The sequence below is a fragment of the Herpailurus yagouaroundi genome, unplaced genomic scaffold, assembly GCF_014898765.1.
Source record: "Herpailurus yagouaroundi ecotype Mexico unplaced genomic scaffold, PumYag 139, whole genome shotgun sequence".
NCBI lineage: Eukaryota > Metazoa > Chordata > Mammalia > Carnivora > Felidae > Herpailurus > Herpailurus yagouaroundi.
The window spans coordinates 45,574,654-45,601,114 of record NW_024412394.1 but is presented as its reverse complement, the minus strand read 5'-3'; the positions used below and the strand labels follow the sequence as shown (position 1 = coordinate 45,601,114).

At 34.6% G+C, this 26,461-nt stretch overlaps 1 protein-coding gene across 9 annotated transcripts in view; it reads left to right on the top strand.

Moving 5' to 3' along the window:
• SNX14 (sorting nexin 14) overlaps nt 1-26,461 on the top strand; it is a 102,312-nt gene that overhangs the window by 29,066 nt on the left and 46,785 nt on the right. For 6 of the 9 annotated variants that reach the window (XR_005789868.1, XR_005789869.1, XM_040474090.1 and 3 more), the window contains exons 7-17: nt 3,466-3,550; nt 10,448-10,604; nt 12,140-12,215; nt 13,255-13,299; nt 13,404-13,484; nt 13,582-13,696; nt 17,878-18,033; nt 18,339-18,463; nt 18,966-19,024; nt 21,037-21,063; nt 24,174-24,306. Coding sequence is in view for 7 of the 9 variants with exons in the window: in XM_040474090.1 (XP_040330024.1) it covers nt 3,466-3,550; nt 10,448-10,604; nt 12,140-12,215; nt 13,255-13,299; nt 13,404-13,484; nt 13,582-13,696; nt 17,878-18,033; nt 18,339-18,463; nt 18,966-19,024; nt 21,037-21,063; nt 24,174-24,306 (1,059 nt within the window). In the remaining 2 variants the exon portion in view is untranslated. The remainder of the gene's footprint in view (nt 1-3,465; nt 3,551-10,447; nt 10,605-12,139; nt 12,216-13,254; nt 13,300-13,403; nt 13,485-13,581; nt 13,697-17,877; nt 18,034-18,338; nt 18,464-18,965; nt 19,025-21,036; nt 21,064-24,173; nt 24,307-26,461) is intronic. The other 3 variants (XM_040474091.1, XM_040474095.1, XM_040474094.1) reach the window with 1 other exon arrangement.

Below are 26,461 nucleotides of genomic sequence, written 5' to 3'. Positions count from 1 at the left end.
GGGGGGGGGTCAGAGAGAGGGAGACACAGAATCTGAAACAGGCTCCAGGCTCTGAGCTGTCAGCACAGAGCCCGATGCGGGGCTCGACCTCATGGACCGTGAGATCATGACCTGAGCCGAAGTCGGACGCTTAACCGACCGAGCCACCCAGGCGCCCCAAGCCTAGTGATTTTAAAATCATAGTACCTCATACTTGGATTGCTTTATATGTACTTTTTGGTAACAGCTTTATTGAGGTCTACTTTGTATACCAGACAGCTCACTCATTTAAATGTTCAGTGTTTTTTCAGATATTCCTGGAGTTATGCACCATCACAGCAATTTTATACTGTTTCTATCACCCAAAAAGAGACCTCATTATTTAGCCATTAATCCTTGTTCTTTCATCCTCTTAGCTCTAGCCAACAACCAATCTACTTTCTGGCTCTATAGATTTGTTAATTCTGGATATTTCATATAAATGGAATCATGTAATATGCAGCCTGTTGTGATTGGTTACTTTCACTTGGCATAAAGTTTTCAAAGTTCATTCATGTTATAGTTGTAGCATGTATCAAATTAATTTATATAATTTAATTTTTAATAATTAATAAATAATTAATTAATTAATATTTATTAATAATTATATTATATATTATTATATTATATATAATATTATATAATTGATAATTAATAATTAATTAATAAATAATTAATAAATAATTAATTAATAATTAATTAATAATTAATAAAAATTTTAATAATTTTTAATAAATAATTTAAATTAACTTCTTTGTTAGGTCTGAATAATATTTCATTGTGTAGATATGCCACATTTTGTTTATCCATCCATCAGTTGATAGACATTTGGATTATTTCCACTTTTTGGCTATTTTGGATAATGCCATAGCATTGTGTACAAGTGTTTTTAATGGTTTTGGGGATATATATTTTAATTTCTTTAGGGTGTAAACTTAGGAATATAATTGTTGGGTCAAACAAGTAACTCTCTGTTTAATTTTTTGAGGAACTACCAGACTCTTTTCCAAAGTGGCTATACCATTTTATATTCCCACCAGTAGTATATGAGGGTTCTGATTTCTCTACATCCTTGCCAGAACTAGTTATTATCTCATTTTTGGATTCTAACCATGCCTAATGGATATGAAGTAGTAACATTGTGGCTTTGATTTACATTTCTCTGATGACTTGTGGCATTGAGCATCTTTTCATATGCATATTGGCCATTTGTATATCTTTTTTTCAAAAATGTCTATCCAGGTTCTTTGCCATTTTTTAACCGGGGTGTCTATTCATTATTGAGTTATAAGAATTCATATATATGATTTGCAAATATATTCTTTTGTTTTTTGGATTGTTAACGCTATCTATCCTTTTCACTTTTTTTTAAATGTTTATTTTTGAAGGGGGTGGGCAGAGAGAGAAAGGGAGAAAATCCCAAGCAGGCTCCACCCTCAGCACGGAGCCCGACGTGGGGCTTGATTTCAGGACCATGAGATCATGACCTGAGCCTGACATGAAAAGTCAGATGCTTAGTCAGTCAGATGCGACTGAGCCACCCAGGCACCCCATCCTTTCTTTTCATTTATCTGCATCATTATCCGGGGAGATAAGTGGGTCATTATCATACCCATTATATAGAAACTAACTTTGATGAAGTGTCAGAGGTAGCTAATCGGTCAAGGATTATGCCTGGGTCAACTTATTCCTAGTACAGTGTTCTGTCCTTGATACCATTGCTTAAATAATGTAAACTGGCAGTTTGGGGGTAATGAAAACAAAGAATCATTTAAGGGTACACAATAGTGGTGTATTTTTGTTTAAATTAAAGTTTAGTGATGAACCCATTATTTTACCATTTTGATTGTGACCTCAAGTCTTTAAAAATGGAACTTATAAATGAAAATTTTCATGAGTATTCTTAGAAGATTTTATATAATATTTGAAAACAAACATCCTGTTTGATAAATATTATAGCAATTTATAATCACTGAGGGCAAGAAATGAGGGAGAAATGAAGAAGTTGTTATTTTGCAACAAGAAAAACTACTAATAAAAATATCCCTTTTTTTTTTAATTTTTTTTTTCAACGTTTATTTATTTTTGGGACAGAGAGAGACAGAGCATGAACGGGCGAGGGGCAGAGAGAGAGGGAGACACAGAATCGGAAACAGGCTCCAGGCTCTGAGCCATTAGCCCAGAGCCTGACGCGGGGCTTGAACTCACGGACCGCGAGATCGTGACCTGGCTGAAGTCGGACGCTTAACCGACTGCGCCACCCAGGCGCCCCTAAAAATATCCCTTCTTATTGAGTATGTTTTATCTTATACAGCCAAAAGATATCTATTAACTGCTCTGGGTTTTACTGGTAGATCACTAAAAATTGGGGGTTTATGATCCATCACAGTTATTAGATTTATTAGCCTGGGATTTTCCCCCCTTCCTTAATGTAGAATTTAAAAAGAAGAGTTAACACAAAACTTTACTATGAGGCAATATTTTCATGCCTTTGATAAAGGGAAAAACATAATGTGTTGAGTATTGTGGTAGAGGATAAACCTGTTGAAGTCAATAAACATGTTTTTGGTGATTCATTTTATTTGCAATTCAGTCTTATTTTTTTATCTCTTCTGTGCGTGCATATAAGCCCTCCACCTTTCATTGCTAACCTGCAATAATCACAGTTTCCAGCCTTTAAGCTGAAAAATGTCTGTGGGGAATGATGAAATTTAGTGTTATTCCAAAATAGAATGCTTCCATATAGCCTAAAACCAGGATTTATCTTGTAAGCTGAATGGAAAACTTCATTTTTAAGTAACCTTAATAAACAGAAATTTATGGTCTCAAAGGGATAATGTTACTTGAGATTTTTCTTTGTGATTAAAAGAAACACATGAAAGAACTAAGAATAAAGATATATTTTGTGAAAAATAAAGTATATAGTGTATGCATGTTAATATACATTTTCTTTAAAAATTTTTTTTAATACTTATTTATTTTTGGGAGACAGAGAGACAGAGTGCAAGGAGGGGAGGGGCAGAGAGACAGGGAGACACAGAATGTGAAGCAGGCTCCAGGCTCCAAGCTGTCAGCACAAAGCCTGATGCAGGGCTTGAACCCACAAAGCGTGAGATCATGACCTGGGCCGAAGTCAGACGCCTAACTGACTGAGCCACCCAGGCACCCTTAATATACATTTTCTTTACCATGGTAGAAAACTGTCTAAAGTTACAGTTAGTATGATCCAAGAAAATTATTTTTGAAAGATTTCTAAATAATATCTCTAACTTTTAAGATCATGTGTTCCAGCATCTTAAATATAATATTCCTGCCGTTGTAACTCACTGGTAATTATTTTATTTTAATGTTATTTTATTTATTTTGTTTATTTTAATTGTTATTTTATTTTAATGTCGTTTTATTTTTAATGTTAAAAAGTATTATTTTAATGTTAAATTTTTCCAGGTGGATATTCCATCTATTATAACCAAGAAACTGTTAAAAGCAGCAATGAAGCATATAGAAGTGATAGTTAAAGCCAGTCAGAAAGGTAATATAGTTTTCTACTACAAAGTTTGAGTGATTTTTATATACCAGCTTTCACCTTAAATACCTAAGTATGAATACTGATGCATTAACTGATATTCACAAATGCTGTGAAAGTATTCCTTTAAACTGAAATCTTTTTCAGTATTTTGTTTTACAATGTAAGTGATTGCAAAAACACAGTAATCTGTGAAAATTAAAATACAGTTAACTTTTGGATACATTATTGATGACTTTCATCTTTTTTTTTGAATAATAGTCTTGCCTTCATTACTTCCTCTGAGGTACCTCACATAATCTCTTCCCCCTTTCTTTTTTTCTTAATGATTTCAACAGTTTTGACCTATTCCAGCCCATTGTATATATCACTACCATTTAATTTCATAGTACTACAATTATCATGTTCTCTCTCTACTAAAATTAGTGACTCTGCTATAGAGGCTAAATTGTATACTTAAATACTTTCTTGTCTAGTCAGATATTTTATTCTACTTTTGTCTTTAACTGTGTATTATGCTTTGGTTAGGATCACCTATTTGCATTTTTTTGTGTATGTCCTGGCCTCTTTATACTGTCATGATTTGCACATAGTAAATGTTTTCTGATTAATGAGTGAAATCTTCATTTGGGACTTTTCTTGCTCTTAGATCAAACTGGAATTTTTCTTTAACAAAATCACTTCTGTGTTCTAGGGTTGATTCTTTACAAAACTGATTTTCCTCGTGTTTGCATTTGGTATTCTTTGTCAGTGCTTTCCTAATGCTTTTGGTATTCTTTATCGATACTACATACTACTCCATGTAGATAACCATGTGGAAGAGGTTTCATGGTCATATTTTCTGGTAATTACTATATATTATATTCCCCTTCTGGAAATTCCCAGTAAATACTAGCATACCAAAGTTTCTGAGTAGTCCTACAGCAAAGAAATAGCTTTGACTACTTAGTTTTTAACTTACCACATCCCAAATTCATCTGAACACAGAACCAATTTTCTGTCTCTCATAATATCAGTTATATAATCAGTTCGTTTGGGGAAATTATGTTCTCAGCAGGGTTGAAGTAAAATTAAATCGAATCATTAGTTTGTTTTTTGCTGAGTAATTCCTCAGGTATGAGAAGCGTTTTAAATTCTATATTTGAATTAGTTTTCTGTGTTCATCTTATATCATAAGAACTAAAATAGTTTTACTTTCAACATGTTCAAAAAGTAGTAGAGTTTGAATATGTGTAATTTAATTGAATAAAAAAATTAACTTAAAAATCATCATCCTGTCACTGGCAAAAACAAACTGATTGTCTTTAGCCATTTTGTCAAGGCCAAACCGTCAGGAAAAAGCATAGGAAAAGTGTTTTTTTTTACTGGTAAATTTCTTTATTATTTTTTTTAACATTTTATTTTTAAGTAATCTCTATACCCATTGTGGGGCTTGAACTCACAACCCAGAGATCAAAAGTCACATGATCCACCAACTGAGCCAGCCAGGTGCCCCAGTAAATTTTAGTTTTTAGAGCAGTTTAAAGTTTACAGAAAATTGAGCAGAAAGTATAGAGAGTGCCCATCTCTCTTTCTTTTCCTCTATTAACATCTTGTATTGGTACATTTATTACTATTGATATACCAATATTGATACATTATTATTAAAGTCCATAGTTTTCATTAGGGTTTACCCTTTGTGTTGTACATTCTGTAGGTTTTGACTAGTTTCACCTATCATCTCTCCCTCTTTCCTTCATGAACCTTTGGCAACCCTTGATCTTTTTACTGTCCATACAGTTTGCCTTTTCCAGAATGTGATATACTTGGAATCATAATGTGGCCTTTTCAGACTAGCTTCTTTTATTTAAAAATAATGTATTTACGGCTCCTCCATGTCTTTTCATGGCTTGATAGCTTATTTCTTTTTTGTTTTTTTAAAATTTTTTTAACATTTATTTATTTTTGAGAGACAGAGAGATACAGAATGTGAGTGGAGGAGGGGCAGAGAGGGAGACAGAATCTGAAGCAAGCTCCAGGCTCTGAGCTGTCTGTCAGCCCAGAGCCCAAAGTGGGGCTCAAACCCATGAACCATGAGATCATGACCTGAGCCAAAGTTGGATGTTCAACCAACTGAGCCACCCAGGTTGCCCCTGAATAGGTCTTTTCTTTTTATTGCTCAGGTATACTCCAGTGTATGGATGTACCACAGTTTATTTATCCACTCACCTATTGAAGGATATCTTGCTTGCTTCCAAGTTTGGGCAGTTATGAATAAAGCTGTTACAAACATTTGTTTGCAGGTTTTTATGTGAGAAAGGTATTTTTAATATAGTCTTTGTTCTATTTTTTCATTAAAAAATTTTTTTTTCATGTCTATTTATCTTAGAGAGAGAGGCAGAGTGTGAGTGGGGGAGGGGCAGAGAGAAAGAGGGAGACACAGAACTTAAAGCAGGCTCCAGGCTCTGAGCTGTCAGCGCAGAGCCCGACGTGGGGCTTGAACCCACGAGTTGTAAGATCATGACCTGAGCTGAAGTCAGACGCCCAACCAACTGAGCTACCCAGGCGCCCTTTTTTTTCTTTTTTCATTTAAAAAAAAATTTTTTTTTTTTTTAATTATAGTCTTTGTTTTAAAGACAAACACTTTGAACTCAGGCTTTGAGTAAATGGATGCATCTTTTTTTTTTTAAACTTTATTTTTTATTTTTTAAAATTTACATCCAAAATTTTTTTTTTAATTTTATTTTTTATTTTTTAAAATTTACATCCAAATTAGTTAGCATATAGTGAAGCAGTGATTTCAAGAGTAGATTCCTTAATGCCCCTTACCCATTTAGCCCATTCCCCCTCCCACCCCCTTCAGCAACCCTCAGTTTGTTCTCCATATATATGAGTCTCTTTTGTTTTGTCTCCATCACTGCTTTTATATTATTTTTGTTTCCCTTCCCTTATGTTCATCTGTTTTGTGTCTTAAAGTCCTCATATCAGTGAAGTCATATCATTTTTTGTCTTTCTGTGACTAATTTCACTTAGCATAATACCCTCCAGTTCCATCCACATAGTTGCAAATGGCAAGATTTCATTCTTTTTGATTGCCAAGTAATACTTCATTGTATGTATATATATATATATATATATATATATATATATATATATATATATATCACATTTTCTTTATCCATTCATCCACCGATGGACATTTGAGCTCTTTCCATACTTTGGCTATTGTTGATAGTGCTGCTATAAACATGGGGGTGCATGTGTCCCTTCGAAGCAGCACACCTGTATCCCTTGGATAAATGCCTAGTAGTGTAATTCCTGGGTCATAGGATAGCTCTATTTTTAGTTTTTTGAGGAACCTCCATACTGTTTTCCAGAGTGGCTGCACCAGCTTGCATTGCCACCAGCAGTGCAGAAGAGATCCTCTTTCTCCGCATCCTTACCAACGTCTGTTGTTGCCTGAGTTGTTAATGTTAGCCATTCTGACAGGTGTAAGGTGGTATCTCATTGTGGTTTTGATTTGTATTTCCCTGATGATGAGTGATGTTGAGCAATTTTTCATGTGTCAGTTGGCCATCTGGATGTCTTCTTTGGAGAAGTGTCTATTCATGTCTTTTGCCCATTTCTTTACTGGATTATTTGTTTTTTGGGTGTTGAGGTTGATAAGTTCTTTATAGATTTTGGATACTAACCCTTTATCTGATATGTCATTTGCAAATATCTTCTCCCATTCTGTCAGTTGCCTTTTAGTTTTGCTGATTGTTTCCTTCACTGTGCAGAAGCTTTTTATTTTGATAAGGTCCCAGTAGTTCATTTTTGCTTCTGTTTCCCTTGCCTCCGGAGATGTGTTGAGTAAGAAATTGCTGCGGGCAAGATCAAAGAGGTTTTTGCCTGCTTTGTCCTCTAGGATTTTGATGGCTTCCTGTCTTACACTGAGGTCTTTCATCCATTTTGAGTTTATTTTTGTGTCTGGTGTAAGAAGGTGGTCCAGGTTCATTCTTCTGCATGTCACTGTCCAGTTTTCCCAGCACCACTTGCTGAAGAGACTGTCTTTATTCCATTGGATATTCTTTCCTGCTTTGTCAAAGATTAGTTGGCCATATGTTTGTGGGTCCATTTCTGGGTTCTCTATTCTATTCCATTGATCTGAGTGTCTGTTCTTGTGCCAGCATCTTTTTTTTTTTTTTTTTTAATGTTTATTTATTTTGAGAGGGAGAGCGCAAGTGGGAGAGGGGCAGAGAAAGGGAGAGAGAGAATCCCAAGCAGGTTCCACACTGATATGGAGCTTGATCTCAAGAACTGTCAGATCATGACCTGAATCAAAATCAGGAGTCTGACCCTTAACTGACTGAGCCACCCAGGTGCCCATTTTATTTTTAGTTGAACTAATCAGTTTTTTTTTTTTTTAATTTTTTTTTTTTTCAACGTTTTATTTATTTTTGGGACAGAGAGAGACAGAGCATGAACGGGCAAGGGGCAGAGAGAGAGGGAGACACAGAATCGGAAACAGGCTCCAGGCTCTGAGCCATCAGCCCAGAGCCCGACGCGGGGCTCGAACTCACGGACCGTGAGATCGTGACCTGGTTGAAGTCGGACGCCTAACCGACTGCGCCACCCAGGCGCCCCTGAACTAATCAGTTTAATAAAATTCCCAAATTATTTTGTCTCTAAAAGAGTGATAATTTGAAATTTATTGTTGAGACTACAAGAGAGGGGTTGTTAACTTGCTACTATTAATGCAAAAAGTGGTTCCCAGTTATAAAATTGTCATAAAATGCTAGATTAGATTCATTAATAATATTGTAGTTAATGAGATCCATAGAAGTAAAAGGCCAGAGCTTAGAAGGACTTTCATTTTATTCAAAAGTCCTGGTATTCTAAATATTATGACAGGGAATTAGATAGACTTGTAAAAAAGGTTTTCAGATTTTTGAATTTTCATTTCTTTAATGCGTGGATTTATTTTCTAAATTCTTTGGCCCCACAATTGTGCATAATTCAGAAAGTAATTAAATGTTCATCTCTTCATCCATATTCTTTTTACTCTCGGTGTTTTCTCTATAATCTGTCTTTTGAGAATAGGGTTTATATAGATGTTTTCCATGTAAGTACTTTTATGGCTGTTAGAAATACTGAATGTGTACACATTTAGAAACACTGGTTTAATTTAAATTCAGTAATAAACTGTGCAAAAGGACCTTACTCTCTAGTCTTTCATCCTAAAGATATCCCTTTGTCATGAATTCTGGAGACCTTTCCTGCTTTGGTCTGAAAACTACTAACTACTGATGATTAGTGGGGATTAGTCCATGCTCTGTTTTCCAGCATCTATATTTTGTTTACATTCCCAATTAAGATTTTCCTCCCTGTATTCTCTTAATGTTTTGCATGATTTATTTTCTCATTATCTTGAACTACAAAAAACTTTCAAGTCTGACAGATGTTGAATAGATTTCAATCTAGTGATTCAATTTATATTTTATGTGTAAATGCTTAATCACATTGACTATTATAATTACTTACACATTTTGCATGATGACTTTTCAGTGTTAATAACTATTTACTGATGTGGGAACTGAGACTTACAGGGATTATATCATTTGTTCAAGATCATATCAGTTTGTTAACGAAGTAGAGTTGTAATTTAGCATGGCTTAGTCTTATTTTAAATTCCGGCTCATGACAAATTTTTAAAAACCTGTGTCCCAAATTCTTGGAGAAAATGCTTAGCAAATAATTGGATAATTATGAAATAAAATGCATTTCTTGTAAAAACTACATCTGCCTTTGCCAGTCCTTTTGTACCTCAGGCGCAGATGGCCTTCATTTATCTTCTTAGTATTCACACTAGTAGTATGCATATATTGACTTTTTTGGGTAAATGTGCTTGCATTCTCTTTTAATAAAAATAGAAGAAAATAGTGAAAAATACATGCCATTGAATTAGATTAAGATTCCCTTCATAGAAGCCATGATTTTGAAACTAGGCACAGAATGCAAATAGGGGAAAACATGACTTGTTTTTCTTCTACTCTTTTGAGGTCTGTAAAAAACAGTGGCAATACTATTACCTTTAAGTTAAAATATTTAGTATTTGACCTTTAAAGAAAACTTTCTGTTAATATAAGTTTTATCATCAGTTAATATTCATTAAGTAATGTATCTATTCATGGACTTCTACAGTTCTGTACCTCTTGTGTCCTATATGCTGGGCAGAAGGTACAGAACCTAATCAAAAAAGCCAGTTTCTATACCATAAGTGCTTTAAAAGATTACCTGAATTATTTTGATGTTGAAAGCAGAGACAATAAAGAATTTTAACAGGGGTTTTGTTTTGTTTTGTTTTTTATTTGCAAACGATGAACAGGTGTAACATTTGATAGCAACAGCTTTGTATGTGCTAGAAATTTTCTGTAGTTTTTCCACTTTTTAAAATAAACATTTGCTTTTGTTAATATAATTTGTGTTTTTTTTAAGTTTATTTTTAAAGAGAGAGAGAGAGAGGGAGAGAGAAACCTAAACAGGCTCTGCACTGTCAGCACAGAGACTGACTCAGGGGTCCATCTCTTCAATTGTGAGATCATAACCTAAGCTGAAATCAAGAGTCGGACACTTAACCGACTGAGCTACCCAGGCACCCCTGTTTAATATAATGTGTAAAATAGTGATACAAGTTAAAATTCTTGCTTGTATTGGGAAAGGGTCTTTTTATCAAATTTTTGCAAAATTGAAAAACTGGCAAGGAGGGAATTATTCTTTTTATATCCTATTTGTGAAAAATTTCCCAGTAAAATACATATTGGAAAGAAAGGAGGTTATGAAAGGAATAACTGTGTTAAATGATTTTCTGTTTGTGAGTGGAAATGGGTGGAGTTAGTTAATGTTACTTAACTTCTTTCAATATTTATTTTTTAATCTCTGTAGTAGAAAATACAGAGTTTTTACAGCAAGCTGCTTTAGAAGAATATGGTCCAGAGCTTCATGTGGCTTTGAGGAGTCGAAGAGATGAATTACACTATTTAAGGAAACTCACTGAACTACTTTTTCCTTATATTTTGCCTCCTAAAGCAACAGACTGCAGGTATAAATAGACTGGAAAATGTCATAGCGGTATTTGCATACCATGCCATATGTGTATTGATATTCTTTTTTTTTTTTTTTTAAGTTTATTTTGAGACAGAGAGCAGGGGAGGGGCAGAGAAGGAGGGAGAGAGAATCCCAAACAGACCCCACACTGGTAGCTTGGAGCCTGATGTGGGGTTCAAACTCATGAATCATGACATCATGTCCTGAGCTGAAATCAAGAGCCACCCAGGCGCCCCTGTATGTTGCTATTTTTGATCATAATAGGAGTACACTAAAACTTGAGATTAGGCAATGATGTGAATAACTTTTCATTTTTAAAGAAGTACGGTTTGTCCGGTCTTAAAATGCCGTTTTAGGTACTAAGTATTTGGATGTGTTGTGTTGCTTAGAAGGTTTTTTTTTTTTTTGGAAATTCCCAAGGTAAATATAGATAAAATCAGTTTTTTTTGAGATCATTATACTTTGTTCATTCTTGGTGTTCCATTTTAAAGACATATACATTGTGACTTAGTGGCAGAAACACTTTGAACAAACTAAACTGATATGTTTGTATTTTAAGATATATACCTGAGAAGAATAATTAGAATTCATCTAGACTGTCCTTCCTTGTTCTGGCAGGAACATGTTTAGATTATTGCATAAAGTTACCTCATTACTCTTATCCTAATAATTCTTAGAAGAGAAATTATGGCTTATTTTTAGTGATGTACTTTTTTTAATTTTATTTTTTATTTTTTTTAGATTTTATTTTTAAGTAATCTCCACACCCAACATGAGACTCGAACTCATAACCCCTAGATCAAGAGTTGTATGCTCTACCAACTGAGTCATCCAGGTGCCCCTAGTGATGTACTTTAAATATTACTTTATTTATGACCTAAAATTTGTATTAACATTTTTTAAATTTTAAACATTTTAATGAAAATATTTTTATTTTAAAGAAATTAATATATAATGTTATTTATTTTTTAAAAAAGTTTATTGAGAGAGAGAGAGAGAGAGAGAGAGAACCAGCGGAGGAGGGGCAGAGAGAGAGGGGGTCAGGATCCGAAGCAAGCAGGCTCCTTGTTGACAGCAGAGAGCCTGATGTGGGGCTCGAACCCACAAACTGTGAGATCATGACCTGAGCTGAAGTCGGATGCTTAACCGACTGAGCCTCCCAGGTTCCTCTATAATGTTAATTTATATTATAATTACAAAGTAATTATACTGTTAAAAACCTATTAGTTTTAAACATTAATTTCGAAATATATTAAATATTTTAAATATTCCGAGATGAGTATTTTCTAGTGCTCACCCAAATCCTTCCTGTTAAGGAAATGCTGTTTTCTCTTAAATAGTACTCTCTCCTGGTCAGTACAGGACTCCCAAGTGTGGTCTGTGAACCACTAGCATGTGCATTACTTGGGAACTTTTTAGAAATGCAGAATCTTGGGACATATTTATTGAATTAGTCTGCATTTTAACAAGATCCCCAGGTAAGAACTGATGTAAATCACTGAATATGTCTAATACTGTTTATTTTTCCAGATCCCTGACCTTACTTTTAAGAGAGATCCTGTCTGGTTCAGTGTTCCTTCCATCTTTGGATTTCCTAGCTGATCCAGTAAGGCTTAAAAAATGGTTTTGAATTGTGGTAAAATATATACAAAATTTATCATCTTAAATGTTTTTATATGTATAGTTCAGTGGTATTAAATACATTCATTGTTGAGCAACCGTGACTACCACTCACCTGTAGAATCTTTTCATCTTACAAAACTGAAACTCTGTACTCATTAAATAATAATTCTCTATTCTTCCTTCCTCCTAGCCCCTGGCAACCATCACTGCACTTCCTATCTCTATGAATTTGACTACTCTGGGTACCTCATATAAGTGGGTCCAGTCAGTATTTGTCTGTTTGTGACAGTCTTATTTCCCTTAGCGTGATGTCTCCAAGATTTATCCATGTTGTAGCATATATTGGAATTTCATTCCTTATTAAGGATGAATAATATTCCATTGTAGGTATATACCACATTTTTCTGTTTATTCATCCATTGATGGACACTTCAGTTCCTCTTACTTGAACTAGTAAGATTTTGAAGAAACAGGAATAATTTATAAACACTTTATTTTTACATGTATGGAGTATTTACATTATGCCAGGTGTTGTTTTAAAGTTTTATTTATTTATTTATTTTTGAGAGAGAGAGAGAGAGAGAGAGAGAGAGAGAGAGAGAGAGAGAGAGTGAGCACATGTGTAAGCAGGGGAGGGGCAGAGAAAGAGAGGGAGACAGAAGATCTGAAGTAGGCTCTGCAGTGACAGCGCAGAGCCTGGCATGGGGCTTGAATGCCCAAACCGTGAAATCATGACCTGAGCTGAACTCAGACATTTAACTGACTGAGCCACCCAGGCACCCATATAAACATTTTGAATGCCAAAGTCAGAATAACTTTTCTTTGCCCACTTTCCTAAAAGTGAGGCCCTGCATCACAGATTTTTTAAAGTCCCTCTATATTACATATGTGTAGATGCTTTGCCACTGTTCCATATTTTCTTCATTTTTCTAGAAACTTCCACGATATGAATAAAGCTTTGAGAATTTTGGGAGAAGATGGTAATGGAATTATTTTGACCTATGTGTATTATTTTCTATTAGGATACTGTGAATCATTTGCTTATCATCTTCATAGATGACAGTCCAGTGAGTATTATATTAGAAACATTCAGATTGCATTTAATTTTTGATTTATATCTGTCCAGTCACATGGCACTTGTATTGAATTAATAAATTCTCTTTCTTCAAAGCCTGAAAAAGCAACTGAACTGCCTTCCCCTTTGGTTCCATTCTTGCAGAAATTTGCAGAACCTAGAAATAAAAAGCCATCTGTAAGTATTTTTACCAATAACATATTATTTTTGATATAAACAATTTTATCATGTGTTTATATGGCCTTAACTTACCCTTCTCTCATATTGTATCAAGGTGCTGAAGTTAGAATTGAAGCAAATCAGAGAGCAGCAAGATCTCTTATTTCGTTTTATGAACTTTCTGAAACAAGAAGGAGCAGTGCATGTATTGCAGATATGTCTGACTGTGGGTGAGGCTTACCGTGCACTTTAGCAAAGTCATTTTTATACTTTTTAATACATTAAATATTTTAAATATATTTGAGTATTTAGATCAGATTTGATGTTGTTGTAGGGTGTCATTGTACTAAATTTCTTTTTACTAGGTATTCTAAGATCACCTTTGAGTTGTCTCTGGTGTCCACTCCTTTCCACATTGTAACATAATCTATAACTGACCTCGATCAACTGACTTCCTCTTTATTTTTAAAAAATTTTTTTATACTTACTTATTTTTGATAGCGACAGAGCACAAGTGGGGGAGGGGCAGAGAGAGAAGGAGACACAGAGTCCGAAGCAGGCTCCAGGCTCTGAACTGTCAGCACAGAGCCCGACACAGGGCTCGAACTCACAAACCGCAAAATCGTGACCAGAGCCAGAGTTGGACGCCCAACCGACTTAGCCACCCAGGCACCCCAACTGACTTCCTTTTTAAATATAACTTTAAGGGGCGCCTGGGTGGCGCAGTCGGTTAAGCGTCCGACTTCAGCCAGGTCACGATCTCGCGGTCCGTGAGTTCGAGCCCCGCGTCAGGCTCTGGGCTGATGGCTCAGAGCCTGGAGCCTGTTTCTGATTCTGTGTCTCCCTCTCTCTCTGCCCCTCCCCCGTTCATGCTCTGTCTCTCTCCCCAAAATAAATAAACGTTGAAAAAAAAAAAATAAATAAATATAACTTTAAAAAAATTGAGGTGTAATTTACAGTGAAACTCATAGAACTTAAATGTACAGTTTGGTCAGTTTGGAGACATCTGTACATCTGTGTAACCTACTCCTTTATCAAGATAACAGAACGTTTCCATCACTCCAGAAAGTTGGGGTCCTTCCCAGACGAGCTACCCTTGCTCCCACTCCTGCCAGAGCCAACACAGCTCTCATTCCTTTCCCCACAGATTACTTTTGCTTGTACCGTTTCCTGATAGAAGTGGAGTACATCGTGTGTACTCTTTTGTGCCTGGCTTCATTGATTTAAGATTATGCTTTTTAAGATTGATTCAGGTTGTTGTGTAGAGGAATAGTTTGCTCTTTTTTATTGCTAAGTAATACTCTTTTATATGAGTGTACCACAGCGTGGGCTTTCTTTTTTTTTTAATTCATTCTTGTGGATGGGTATCTGGACTGCTTTCATTTTTGAGCTATTATAAAGAAAATTGCTATGCATATTCTTGTCTAAAGATTTCTGTTGGGCATATGCTTAACAACTGGAAGTAGAATTGCTGGGTCACAGGGTAGATATATATTTTGTTATATGAGAAATTACCAAATTGTTTTCCAAAGTGGTTGTACTATTTTTGAGTGGTTGTACCCTCCTTAGCAATATGTGAGAATTCTGGTTGCTTTACATCTTTACAAAAATTTGGTGGTATTTATTTATTTTTTTAATTTTAGCCATTTTAGTGGGTGTGTGGTGGTATCTTGTGCTTTTAACTTGCATTTCTCTAATGACTAGTGTTGAACACTTTATCATATGCTTACTGGTCATTTGAATATCTTGGTATGTGGAAGTGTTTAAGTCTTTTCCCTATTTTTTATTGAATTGTTTTTCTTGTCATTGAGTTATAGGAATTTTTTTTTTTAAGTTTATTTATTTATTTTGAGAGGGATGGAGAGAGAAGCAGGGGAGGGGGAGAGAGAGAATCCCAGGCAGGCTCTGTGCTGTCAGCATGGAGCCTGATGCAGAGCTTGATCCCACGAACTGAGATCATGACCTGAGCTGAAATTGAGAGTTGGACACTTACCTGACTGAGCTACCCATGTGCCCCAGAGTTCTTTTTTTTTTTTTTTTTTTTAATTTTTTTTTCAACGTTTTTTATTTATTTTTGGGACAGAGAGAGACAGAGCATGAACGGGGGAGGGGCAGAGAGAGAGGGAGACACAGAATCGGAAACAGGCTCCAGGCTCTGAGCCATCAGCCTAGAGCCCGACGCGGGGCTCGAACTCACGGACCGCGAGATCGTGACCTGGCTGAAGTCGGACGCTTAACCGACTGCGCCACCCAGGCGCCCCCAGAGTCCTTTATATATTCTAGATGCAACCCTTTTGTCAGATATCAGACTATGACTTGTGTTTTCATTTTCTGAATAGTTTTGATGAGTAGAATTTTAAAATTTTGATGATAATTCAGTAGATCTATATTTATGGGTAGTGCTTTGAGAGACTTCCATAAGAAATGTTTGTTACCCAAAGTCAAGGTGATATTATCTCTAGATGCCTGTTTTTCTCTACATGCTTTATAGTTTTATATTTTACATGTAGGTTTGTGACCTTGAAATCTTTTTGTATTGGTATTAGATAGGAGTGGAGTTTCATTTTTTCCCCTCGTATGGTTATGCATATCCAGTTTTTCTGATACTCATGTTTTTTAAGTTTATTTATTTATTTTGAGTGAGAGAGAGAGCGCACACAAGCAGGGATGGGGCAGAAAAGAAGAGCGAGAATCCCAAGCAGGTTCTGTGCTATATCAGCATGGAGCCTGATGTGGGGCTCAGTCTCGCGAACTGTGATATCCTGACCTGAGCTGAAATCAAAAGTTAGACACTTAACCGACTGAGCCACCCAGGCACCCCCTGATACCCATTTTCTGAAGAGTCATTTCTTTCCCATCTTGAATTGTTAAATTATTTGATCATGTATGTGTGTTTCTGGATTCTCTTCTGTTCCATTGATCCATATGTCTGGTTTTTTGGCCAGTACTACAGTGTTGATTATTTTGACTATATAGGGTTTTTTTTTTTAATGTTTATTTTTGAGAGAGAGAGACAGAGTGTGATCAGGGGAGGGGCAGAGATAGAGGAAGACCTCTACCTCTGTCTACCTCTGTCACTGCCCCTCCCCCACTCACACTGTCTCTCTCTCAGAAGTAAACAAAACATTAAAAAAATTAAAAAAAATTTTTTTAATTGTTGCTAATATACAGAAAGAGAACAATTTTGCATATTGACTTTGTATCCTGTGCCATTGCTGCATTCATTTATTAGTTCTGGTAGCTTTTTCGTATATTTCCTTAAGATTTTCTACATATGTAATTGTGTCAACTGCAATACAGTTTTACTTTTTGCTTTGTAGTGTTTATGCCTTCCTTATGTTTCTTTCTCTTGCCTATTACAATGGCTAGGCCCTTTACAATAATGTTGAATAGAAGTGGTGAAAGTTGATATCCTTGGTTTTGTTCGTGATCTTATGGGGAAATCACTTAGTGTTATACCATTAAGTATGGTATTACCCTGGGCTTTTTTGTAGATATCCCCTAGCTGGTTTTACGATTTCCTCTTTATTTTTGTTTCTCAGCAATTTGACTCTACTATGTAGTTTTCTTTTTATATGTTCTTCTTGGGTTTTACTGAGAGTCTTGGATATGTTGCCTTGGGATTCTCACTCTCCTTCTCTGCCCCATCCCTGCTTGTGTGTGCTCTCTCTCTCTCAAAATAAGTAAATAAACTTAAAAAAATGGGTATCAGAATGGGTTGGTGTCTTTCATCCTTTTTGAAAATTCTTGGCTGTTATCACTTCAAATCCCAGGATCATATATGTGGTGCTCCCTTTTTTAAAACTCTTTTCTTTCCTCTCTGTTTCAGTTGGGTAATTAAGAATTAGGGAGTGAACTCCATATTACTACCTCTTCTAATAAGAAAAGGCAGTTAATATTTTGTCTCCTACTGCTGTTATCTGTCATTAAAAAAAAAAAATGATTCATTTGTTTACGTACTCAGCTCCATCAGTAGTCTGTAGTCTCCATGATGGAAGGAAATATTATTTAAAAACATTGGAACTTTAAAAAGCCTTAAGTTTCACTGTTATTTAGTGAATTAGATTTCAAAATATTAATGACCATTGGTATAAGAAGTCAATCAAATATGTTCTTTAAATAAAAGTTTTAGAAATCTGTTTACTATTCTGAATTTTAGAAATTTGTATTGCTGTGCAAGTGTTTACATATTTTATGTTAATATAGAAAATATTTGGTTAAAAGTTTTTCTTTCATGTGGGTAGTTATTTTATTTCCAATTAAAATTATTTTAAAAGCTTAAAATGAATAGATTGTAATTTCTGTTTTTAATATTGATTACAATTAGACTGGGAATAATATATTATGTTTTATATTGTATTGTGTTGTATTGAAAGAATTCATTTTTTCTTACTTTTTCCTAATTTGCTAGAGGAATTCAATGATAGAATTTTGCGACCAGAGTTGTCAAATGATGAAATGCTGTCTCTTCATGAAGAGTTGCAGAAGATTTATAAAACCTATTGTTTGGATGAAAGTATTGACAAAATTCGATTTGATCCCTTTATTGTAGAAGAGATTCAAAAGAGTAAGTCAAAGATGTTGATGAGAATATAGCCCTTTTACCACTTTTAATGTTTTCAGAGTTTTCTCCTGTATTCATCTAACAAGATAAAAGCTTTGATGAGAAATTTACTCACAATTCACATAGCTAATACTTGCAGAACTTGTTCTGATTCCTCATCCTAGTGTGATTTCTGTACCTTATAAGTGGATTTTCTGCAAAACATAATTTTACGACTGTTTGAATGTTCTTTCACTGTCATTTTAAACTAATATATAATGTATTTATGGTATTCATAAACAATTTCTACAATATAATTTTTTTAATAGTTGCTGAAGGCCCTTATATAGATGTTGTGAAACTTCAAACTATGAGATGCCTTTTTGAAGCATATGAACATGTACTGTCTCTCTTAGAGAATGTGTTTACACCTATGTTCTGCCACAGTGATGAGGTAAGTCAAAATATTAATCTTGTTTGAGAATTTTCCTTCAAAATTTAATAATGGCTTTCATATCAGTAGGTGAGTGATTCAAAAAGCAAAATAAAAATAAAACATGATTAACTAAAAAAGTGAATACTATGTTTCACTACATACATTAATGGAGATTAGAAGTTTATTGTAAAAATGATTCTCAATACCAAAACTGTATTTGTATATATATGATTAGGTAGATGACTATAGCCAAATAGATCCACCTGATGTGCCATATGCCTCAGTGGCTGTGTAATGCTGTGGTGATGCAGAAACTCCATTCTTCTTTTACGTACATTACTACAGACATGTGGAAATTAAATGGCCTGAATATCTCTATTTGCAATATTTTAATCCTTACTCTATTTGTCTATGGTTGTTTTCATTTGATTTAAATTTTGTTTTCTTTAACCTGGAAAGTAGTAGGGTAAAGTAGCATTTTTAAAAATAAAATAGTTTAATAAATCATAATTTTTTGAAGTATTTCAGGCAACTTTTAAGAGGTGCAGAATCACCAACACGCAATTCAAAATTGAACAGGTGAGTATACTAAGTCATCTGTGTGGTGTGGTTTTTGTACTTGTTGATGCTAATCATTCTTGTGATACTATCTTTGTCTTTATTAGCTCTTTTTCTTTGTGTGGTTCCGTTGCTACATAAGTAGACATTTTATTAAGTAATTATATAATTGTACTACATATAGTAACCTGAAAATGCCTGAAGTTATTTTAGAAAAACTTAACAAGATACACACCATTGCCTTGCTAATATCATAATTAATACATATTAGTGCTTGATCACCTGCTTTATTAGATCCTGTGAACTACTTGCATAAAAGAAATCTATAGATAAGTCAATTTTAGACAGGTTTTTTTTTTCCCTCAGAGAATATTTTATGTTAGAGTACTTACGGGTTACAAATGTGGAGGGTTTTTTCTTGCTTTCCCTTCTCACCTTTTGTGCAGTTAAATAACCCAAAGAAATAACAGAAGAGAGTGCTTTATCCATTTATAAACTGGATAATTAATACCTTGGTTTTTCCTTACATTGTTATATGTACAAAATTGATACAGGTATCAAATGTATAAATCCACAGAATACATATTCACATTGTTCTCAAAACCTTCCAGTTTGAGCAAGAATCTAGTAAATACATAAATAAGTTGGAGATGTGGTACAAAGATAGAGGTAGATAGGTTAGAAACTAGAGTAGTTTTTTAGATAGTACAAGGAAAAATGTGAAAGCCTTAGCTATGGAGAAAATGTATTGCATTTTTTGGTATAACCAAGGGATGTACAAACAGATTGGAATTTCTTGACTGTTGAATTTATATATTACAATCATGAAACATTGATTTAACAAAATTCCATCATGTTATTTAAAATAGCATACTTTACCCAATCCAAACACTTCTTTGATTTGAATACTTTTTTAAGACTTTTATCAAATTTTCCAGTATCATTTGAGAAACAAGTGGAATTTATTGCTGTTTATAGATATAGGATATTTGGAGTGCCACAGTAGGATATTAAGCTTAATCGCCTTCCTCTACAGGACGATTTAAGGGGAAGTGGTTCTTTGATCTCACAAGCCTACCGAATAGCTAAGTCATAACTTCAGAGATGGAAAGCTTTCTTTGCCACTTTGAGATCATCTAGTTGTCTTCAACCTATTACATAATTTTGCTGTCTTTAAAATATAAACAGGAACAAAATATGGGTTCTTTTCATTCTGGGTACTGATTATGGTCTTTAAAAGTATGTTTTTCTTTATATTGACCTGATTTTAATATTAACTATGAGTCTTGTCAGTCCTCTGCTTCTGTGATACTTACTCATTTATCTATATAGAGTAAGTAAAAGATTTACTTAACATTCTCTCATTGAAATTTAGAGTAACATTGCTAATTTGCTAAGTGACTTAAAGAATCTAAAGTATTTATTCATGTATTTTATCTCTGAGTTCTATTTAATTGTATTTTAAAAATAAAATTTTAATGCATTAATGTTAACCTATTGTTCTGTTTCTTCCACACTCAAAGAATAACTTAAAAAACTATATTTAGAGATCTTTTGTTAGCTTTGTTTCTTAGCCTAAAACCTACTTTTCAAAATACTCAAACTAAAGATGTGTGAAGGACACATAATTATATCTAATACAAACTTGGATTTCATGTTGGAAAACATTGAATTTGTCTTTTGTGCTAAGTTTTTGGTGGCTTAGTCTCTGCATACTTTCCACGATATCAAGCAAATGGTATGCCTAAATGAAGGCAAAAAATACAAAATTATTTCCTGACATATTTGTTTAAGAACTTTTTTTTTAATAATCTAGAATTCATACTCACAAAACCCCCCAAATGAGCCATTGTGCTTTTTCTTTCCTTTATTATGTTATAAAAATTCTTTCTCTTTGCAGAGATGAATGCTATCCACCTGTGTAACTTTTAAAGCTTTTAAATTTTGTTTTGTGTTCTGAAGTGAAACTTGTTTAATATCTGGGCTTTCTCTCTCTCCTTTCCTTATATAATTTCATCTATCTGTTACTGCAGAGGTAGCCTAAGTTTGGATGATTTTCGGTAAGTCTTGAGACAGCATGTGATTTTTTTCTGTATAATTTGTCTGTTTAAGTTCAGATAGTATACCCAAAACAAAGTACAACACAAAGGAAAAAAGGAAACACTGCTATTACTACTGCCTTTATATCAGCTATTTGGGATATCCTTTTAAAATTAACCTCTGGGGCATCTGGGTGGCTCCGTCGGTTAAGTGTCTTGACTTCTGCTCAGGTCACTACCTCACAGTTCGTGGTGCTAGCCCCGCATTAGGCTCCATGCTGGCAGTGTGGGGCCTGCTTGGGATTCTCTCTGTCCTCTCTCTACCCCTGGCTTGTGCGCATGTGCTTCTCTCTCTCTCTCTCAAAATAAATAAACTTAAAAAAATAATAAAATTAATCTCTAATTTGATTTTAGATATCTCTTTTTTGAAATAGCATGATATATGTCATAAAATGTCAGTTTAAAATAAAATGAAAAGTTAGTACCTAGCTGTTCAAGGCTATTGACTCATTTAAAAAAAATTTTTTTTAATGTTTATTTTTGAGAGAGAAAGAGAGAGAGATAGACAGACAGACACAGAGCACGAGGAGGAGAGAAAGAGACACAGAATCCAAAGCAGGCTCCAGGCCCTGAGCTGTCAGCACAGAGCCTGACATGGGGCTAGAACTCACAAATTGCGAGATCATGACCTGAGCCGAAGTTGGCTGCTTAACCGACTGAGCCACCCGGGTGCCTTGACTCAGTTTTTTGTTATTGGTTTTGTTAAATTACTTGTATTGACTTATTAATTATTTGAGAGAGAGAGAGAGAGAGAACATGAGTGGAGGAGAGGGACAGAGGGAGAGAGAATCTTAGGCAGACTCCATGCTCAGCAAGGAACCTGGCTCAATCCCACAACTGGGATCAGGACCTGAGCTGAAATCAAGAGTCAGATGCTCAACTGACTGAGCCACCCAGGCACCCCCTAAATTACTTTTAGAATTACTTGTGTTTAAGGAACTTTATTTTTCAAAGCAAGAAGTATATTTCTGTATTTCTGGGGATAATTAGAAATGAGATACTTTAAAAAATATTTCAGATTTTAAAAGCCCAATTTTTTATAATCTGTCTAGGTTCTAGAAACTAGAATAATCTATCTGGATTCTAGAGGTTTTAGTAATACTTTGTTAACATTTTCATAATTGGTTTTGGAAACATTCTATCAGAGAATTGTGTTTACAGTCCTAGATTTTTTTTAAAAAACAACATATGCTTGTTTAAATAAAATAATCTTCTAGTTTACCCATTTTACTACTATTTATTATTAGAGTTTTTCCAGTTTTAAATTAGGTTTGATTTTCTCCTTGGACATGTATAAAATGCACATGTTACTAATGTACCAGATATATTTAAAACTTGATCAAATTATTTTTATTTTTGTAATTGTTGCATTATTTCAATAAATAAGTTTTGCTTGTAGGAATAGTAGCTATCCATTAAATTAAGCATTCAAAACAAACTTTTGAATTTTAAAATAGTAATTTTTATTTGGGTATCAGTTGTACGGGCAGCATTACATGGAGAGCATGAGTGAGTTTTAAATTGAATAAAAGTTCTGTTTTTATTTATTGAAACATGGGACTAGTGGACTGTAATGGAGGAAATTTTTGCTGCTTTTTGGCTTATGTTTTGTTGTTGCTCTCCAACTATTTCTGCTTTTAGAAATTCACTTTAAAAAAAAAATTACAAAACCAACATTTAGTATATATGGCAGAGCAGGCTGCTTCCTTAGGCTACATTTGCTTTTGTCCTTATGTTTATTGCTAACCCTTCCCTTTGGCATGTTTTTTCCATCCCTTGGGCATGTTATCTTTTTGTTACTTTGAAGTCAGGTAAGATACACTTTGTACTTCATTCCTTATAGGAATATAAAGTCGATATTTGCTTAAAAATTTTTAGTCATAGAGGACAGAATTTTTTTGTTGTTAATTTCTAAAAATGGGGCACCCATGGGCACCTGGGTGGCTGTTGGTTAAGCGTCTGACTTGGGCTCAGGTCATGATCTTGAGGTCTGTGAGTTTGAGCCTGGCATTGAACTCTGTGCTGACAGCTCAGTCTGGAGCCTTGCTTCTGATTCTGTGTCTCCCTCTCTCTCTGCCCCTCCCCTATTTGAGCTCTCTCTCTCTGTCTCTGTCTCTCTCTGTCTTTCTCTCTTCTCTCAAAAATGAACAAACATTGGGGTGCCTGGGTGACTCAGTCGGTTAGGCGTCTTGACTTCGGCTCAAGTGATGATCTCACGGTTTGTGAGTTCGAGCACTGCGTCAAGTCTGCTGCTTCAAGCCTGCTTCGGATTCTGTCTCCTCACTCTGCCCCTCCCCTACTTGTGCTCTGGTCTCTCTCTGTTTCTCAAAAATAAGTAAATGCAATAGAAAAATTAAAAATGAACAAACATTAAAAAAAATTCAAAAAATAAAAATGAAGGACTGAGAAGGTCATAGTTTTATATATTTTTCTGTTATATACTATGTTATTTTAGTGGTACAGTTCTAAACGGATACATTGTTTTGAATGTTGGCTCAACACATTAGTTCAAAATATGTATGGCAATAAGAACTACATACCACTAGGGGGCTCTAATCTTCATTCTAGTTCAGTTAATGTTTTAAAGTTAAATAGGTAAATTCCAAATTTTTATTTTTTTTATTATGTTTTTAAAGTTTATTTATTGTTATTTTGAGAGAAGACAGCATGAGTTGGGAAGGGGCAGAGAGAGAGGGAGAGAGAGAACTCCAAGCAGGCTCTGGCTGCCAGTGCAGAGCCTGATGTGCAGCTTGAATTCACGAAATCATGAGATCATAACCTGAGCTGAAACCAAGAGTCAGATGCTTAACTGACTGAGCCACCCAGGCGCCCAATTCCAAATGTTTATTGATAAATATTGTCCCATTTATTCATACCCCCAAATTTAGACTTTAAATGTCACTTTTGGCTTCTGATATCCTGGGACTTGATCTAGATGACTAAGAACTCCAAAAAGTTATGTTAGCTGTACCTTCAGTTTACTCTTTTCACACGTATTTTAATTATTGTTAATAAACTAGAATGTCGTGATAATTTGCTGTGTACTTGATACGTTTTTGTTTAATATTTAGGAGCACACAGAAGAGAGGAGAATCATTTGGAATCAGCAGAATAGGTAGCAAAATTAAAGGAGTATTCAAAAGTACCACAATGGAGGGAGCTATGTTGCCTAATTATGGGTTAGCCGAAGGTGAAGATGACTTTGTAAGTAAAAATTTTTCAGTTTGATGTATGTATAACTTCAGACCTACAATGGCATAAAAAATGATATGCTTACTTTCTATTTTCCCTCTCCTTTATTTTACTTATTTCAGACTTCAATGCCTTATTTTTTTCATTAGTTATTATAGTTTTATGATGCTAATCTAATTGGTAATGTTCCTGAGCACTAAGTTAACTTCTTGTTAAGGCCAGAATGGTTTCTGTTGAGCTGTGATAGTTATAAAAGTCAAACAATTTACCATCCTTTGGTTAGGTTTTTAATTTGTTTCCTCATCTTATCGCTTTCCAGCCATATGGTCCAGGCAAACAGAACTGTTGATAAATGTCCTACCCGCAACATGGGGCTCTAACCATGACCCCTTGCTACTCAAACTGTGATTGGTACGTCAGCAGCGTCAGCATTACTTGGGAGCTTATTAAAATGTAGAATGTCTGCTTCCATCCTAGACCTACTAAATCAGTTCGCATTTTAACAAGATTCCCAGTTGATTTATATGCACATTAACCCACCATACTATTTTATTTTTGTGATCTTTGCACATGCTGCCCTTAAAATGCCCTACCTTTATATGTACCTAGAAAGTTCATACTTAACTTTCAGAATCCAGCCTCTCCCATAAACCTTTATCTGGGTCCCCCAGTGGAATTGAACATTCTCTCCTTTGTGCCCCTTATTAGATCTTATGTTAAAACATGTACCATATAGTGTATTTGAAATGATATGTTTATGATTGTTTTCCATACCAATTAGTTCTATAAAGACAGATACTGTCTCATTTGTGCTTTTTATTTGTTTAATAAATCTTTATTAAATAGAGTCCCTGTATCCTTATTTTGCCCATTAATGATTCTGAGCACTGGAGATAAAATGATTAAGACGGAGACTTTCCCCTTAAGAGATTCACTAACCTGGATATAAAAGGGATGAATAATAGTGATTGGATTGGCAGTGACCTAGAAGAAGGAATGGGGGAAGAGAGGAGTAAATTAACCCATTTTTTCCTCTGTACTTCTTCCTTTTGACCTCTGTCCCATTGCAGTGATGAATTATCGAGGACATTCATTGCTTTTTCATAGTTTAAGTGGAAAAAAATTTAATTCTTTTTTTTTTTCCTTCTTAGGTAATCTAAATACAACATTTTTTTTCTGTTTATACCCCCCCTTTTTTTTTTTAAGTTTGTTTATTTTGAGAGAGTGAATATGAATAGGGGAGGGGCAGAGAGAGAGAGAGAGAGAGAGAGCGCGAGCGAGAAAATTCCAAGCCCGACATGGGGCTGGATCACACAAACTGTGAGATCATGACCTAACCCAAAATCAAGAGTTAGATGCTTTAACTGACTGAGACATGCAGGTGCCCCTGCCCTTGTTTTTTCTTAAAAGTGTGGGTAGAAGAAAGACAGTAAACCAGAGGAAGCAGTCATTTTTCAAAATGAAGTATATTATAGTGTCAATTTTTTTAATAATACGCAAAAGTGGAAACAAATTTAAAATACCACTCATAATTGTAACACCCAATAACTCACCTCTATTAACATTTTGGTGGTTTTCTTTTTTAAAAAGTACCTTTCCTTTCTCATCCACATAGATGAGGGTATACCATTATATATAATGTATATGTATAGTATATAGTTTGCTATCCTGCTTTGTCCCCTCTTAACATTACAACAAAAGCATTTACCCATGTTATTGTGAACTTTTTAAAACATAATTTTTGTTCAGGAAAACGTACTTTTTCGTTCTGCCCAATTACTTGTTCTGCCCAATATAAGCTCGTTTTTTTGGTTTTTTGTTTTTTTGTTTTGCTTCAGGAATAGGAGGATAATCTTCAAAAAGGTGAGAGAGTTCTGTTTTGTAGTGGTTCAAGGAAGAAGAAAATTCTTGATTTGGAAGCAAAGATAGTGATAATGGAAAGCAGGAAAAGAAAGCAAACTAATCTCTAATATTCTGAAAAGAAAAGGTAGGGGCGAAGAGGCTGTTGGCCCAGACCAAGACAGTACTACTTAGGATTTAGAGAGCACTGTGCTAGTTTCGTTTCGTTCCGTTTCTTTTCTTTTCTTTTCTTTTTTTTCTTTTCTTTCTTTTCTTTTCTTTTCTTTTCTTTTCTTTTCTTTTCTTTTCTTTTCTTTTCTTTTCTTTT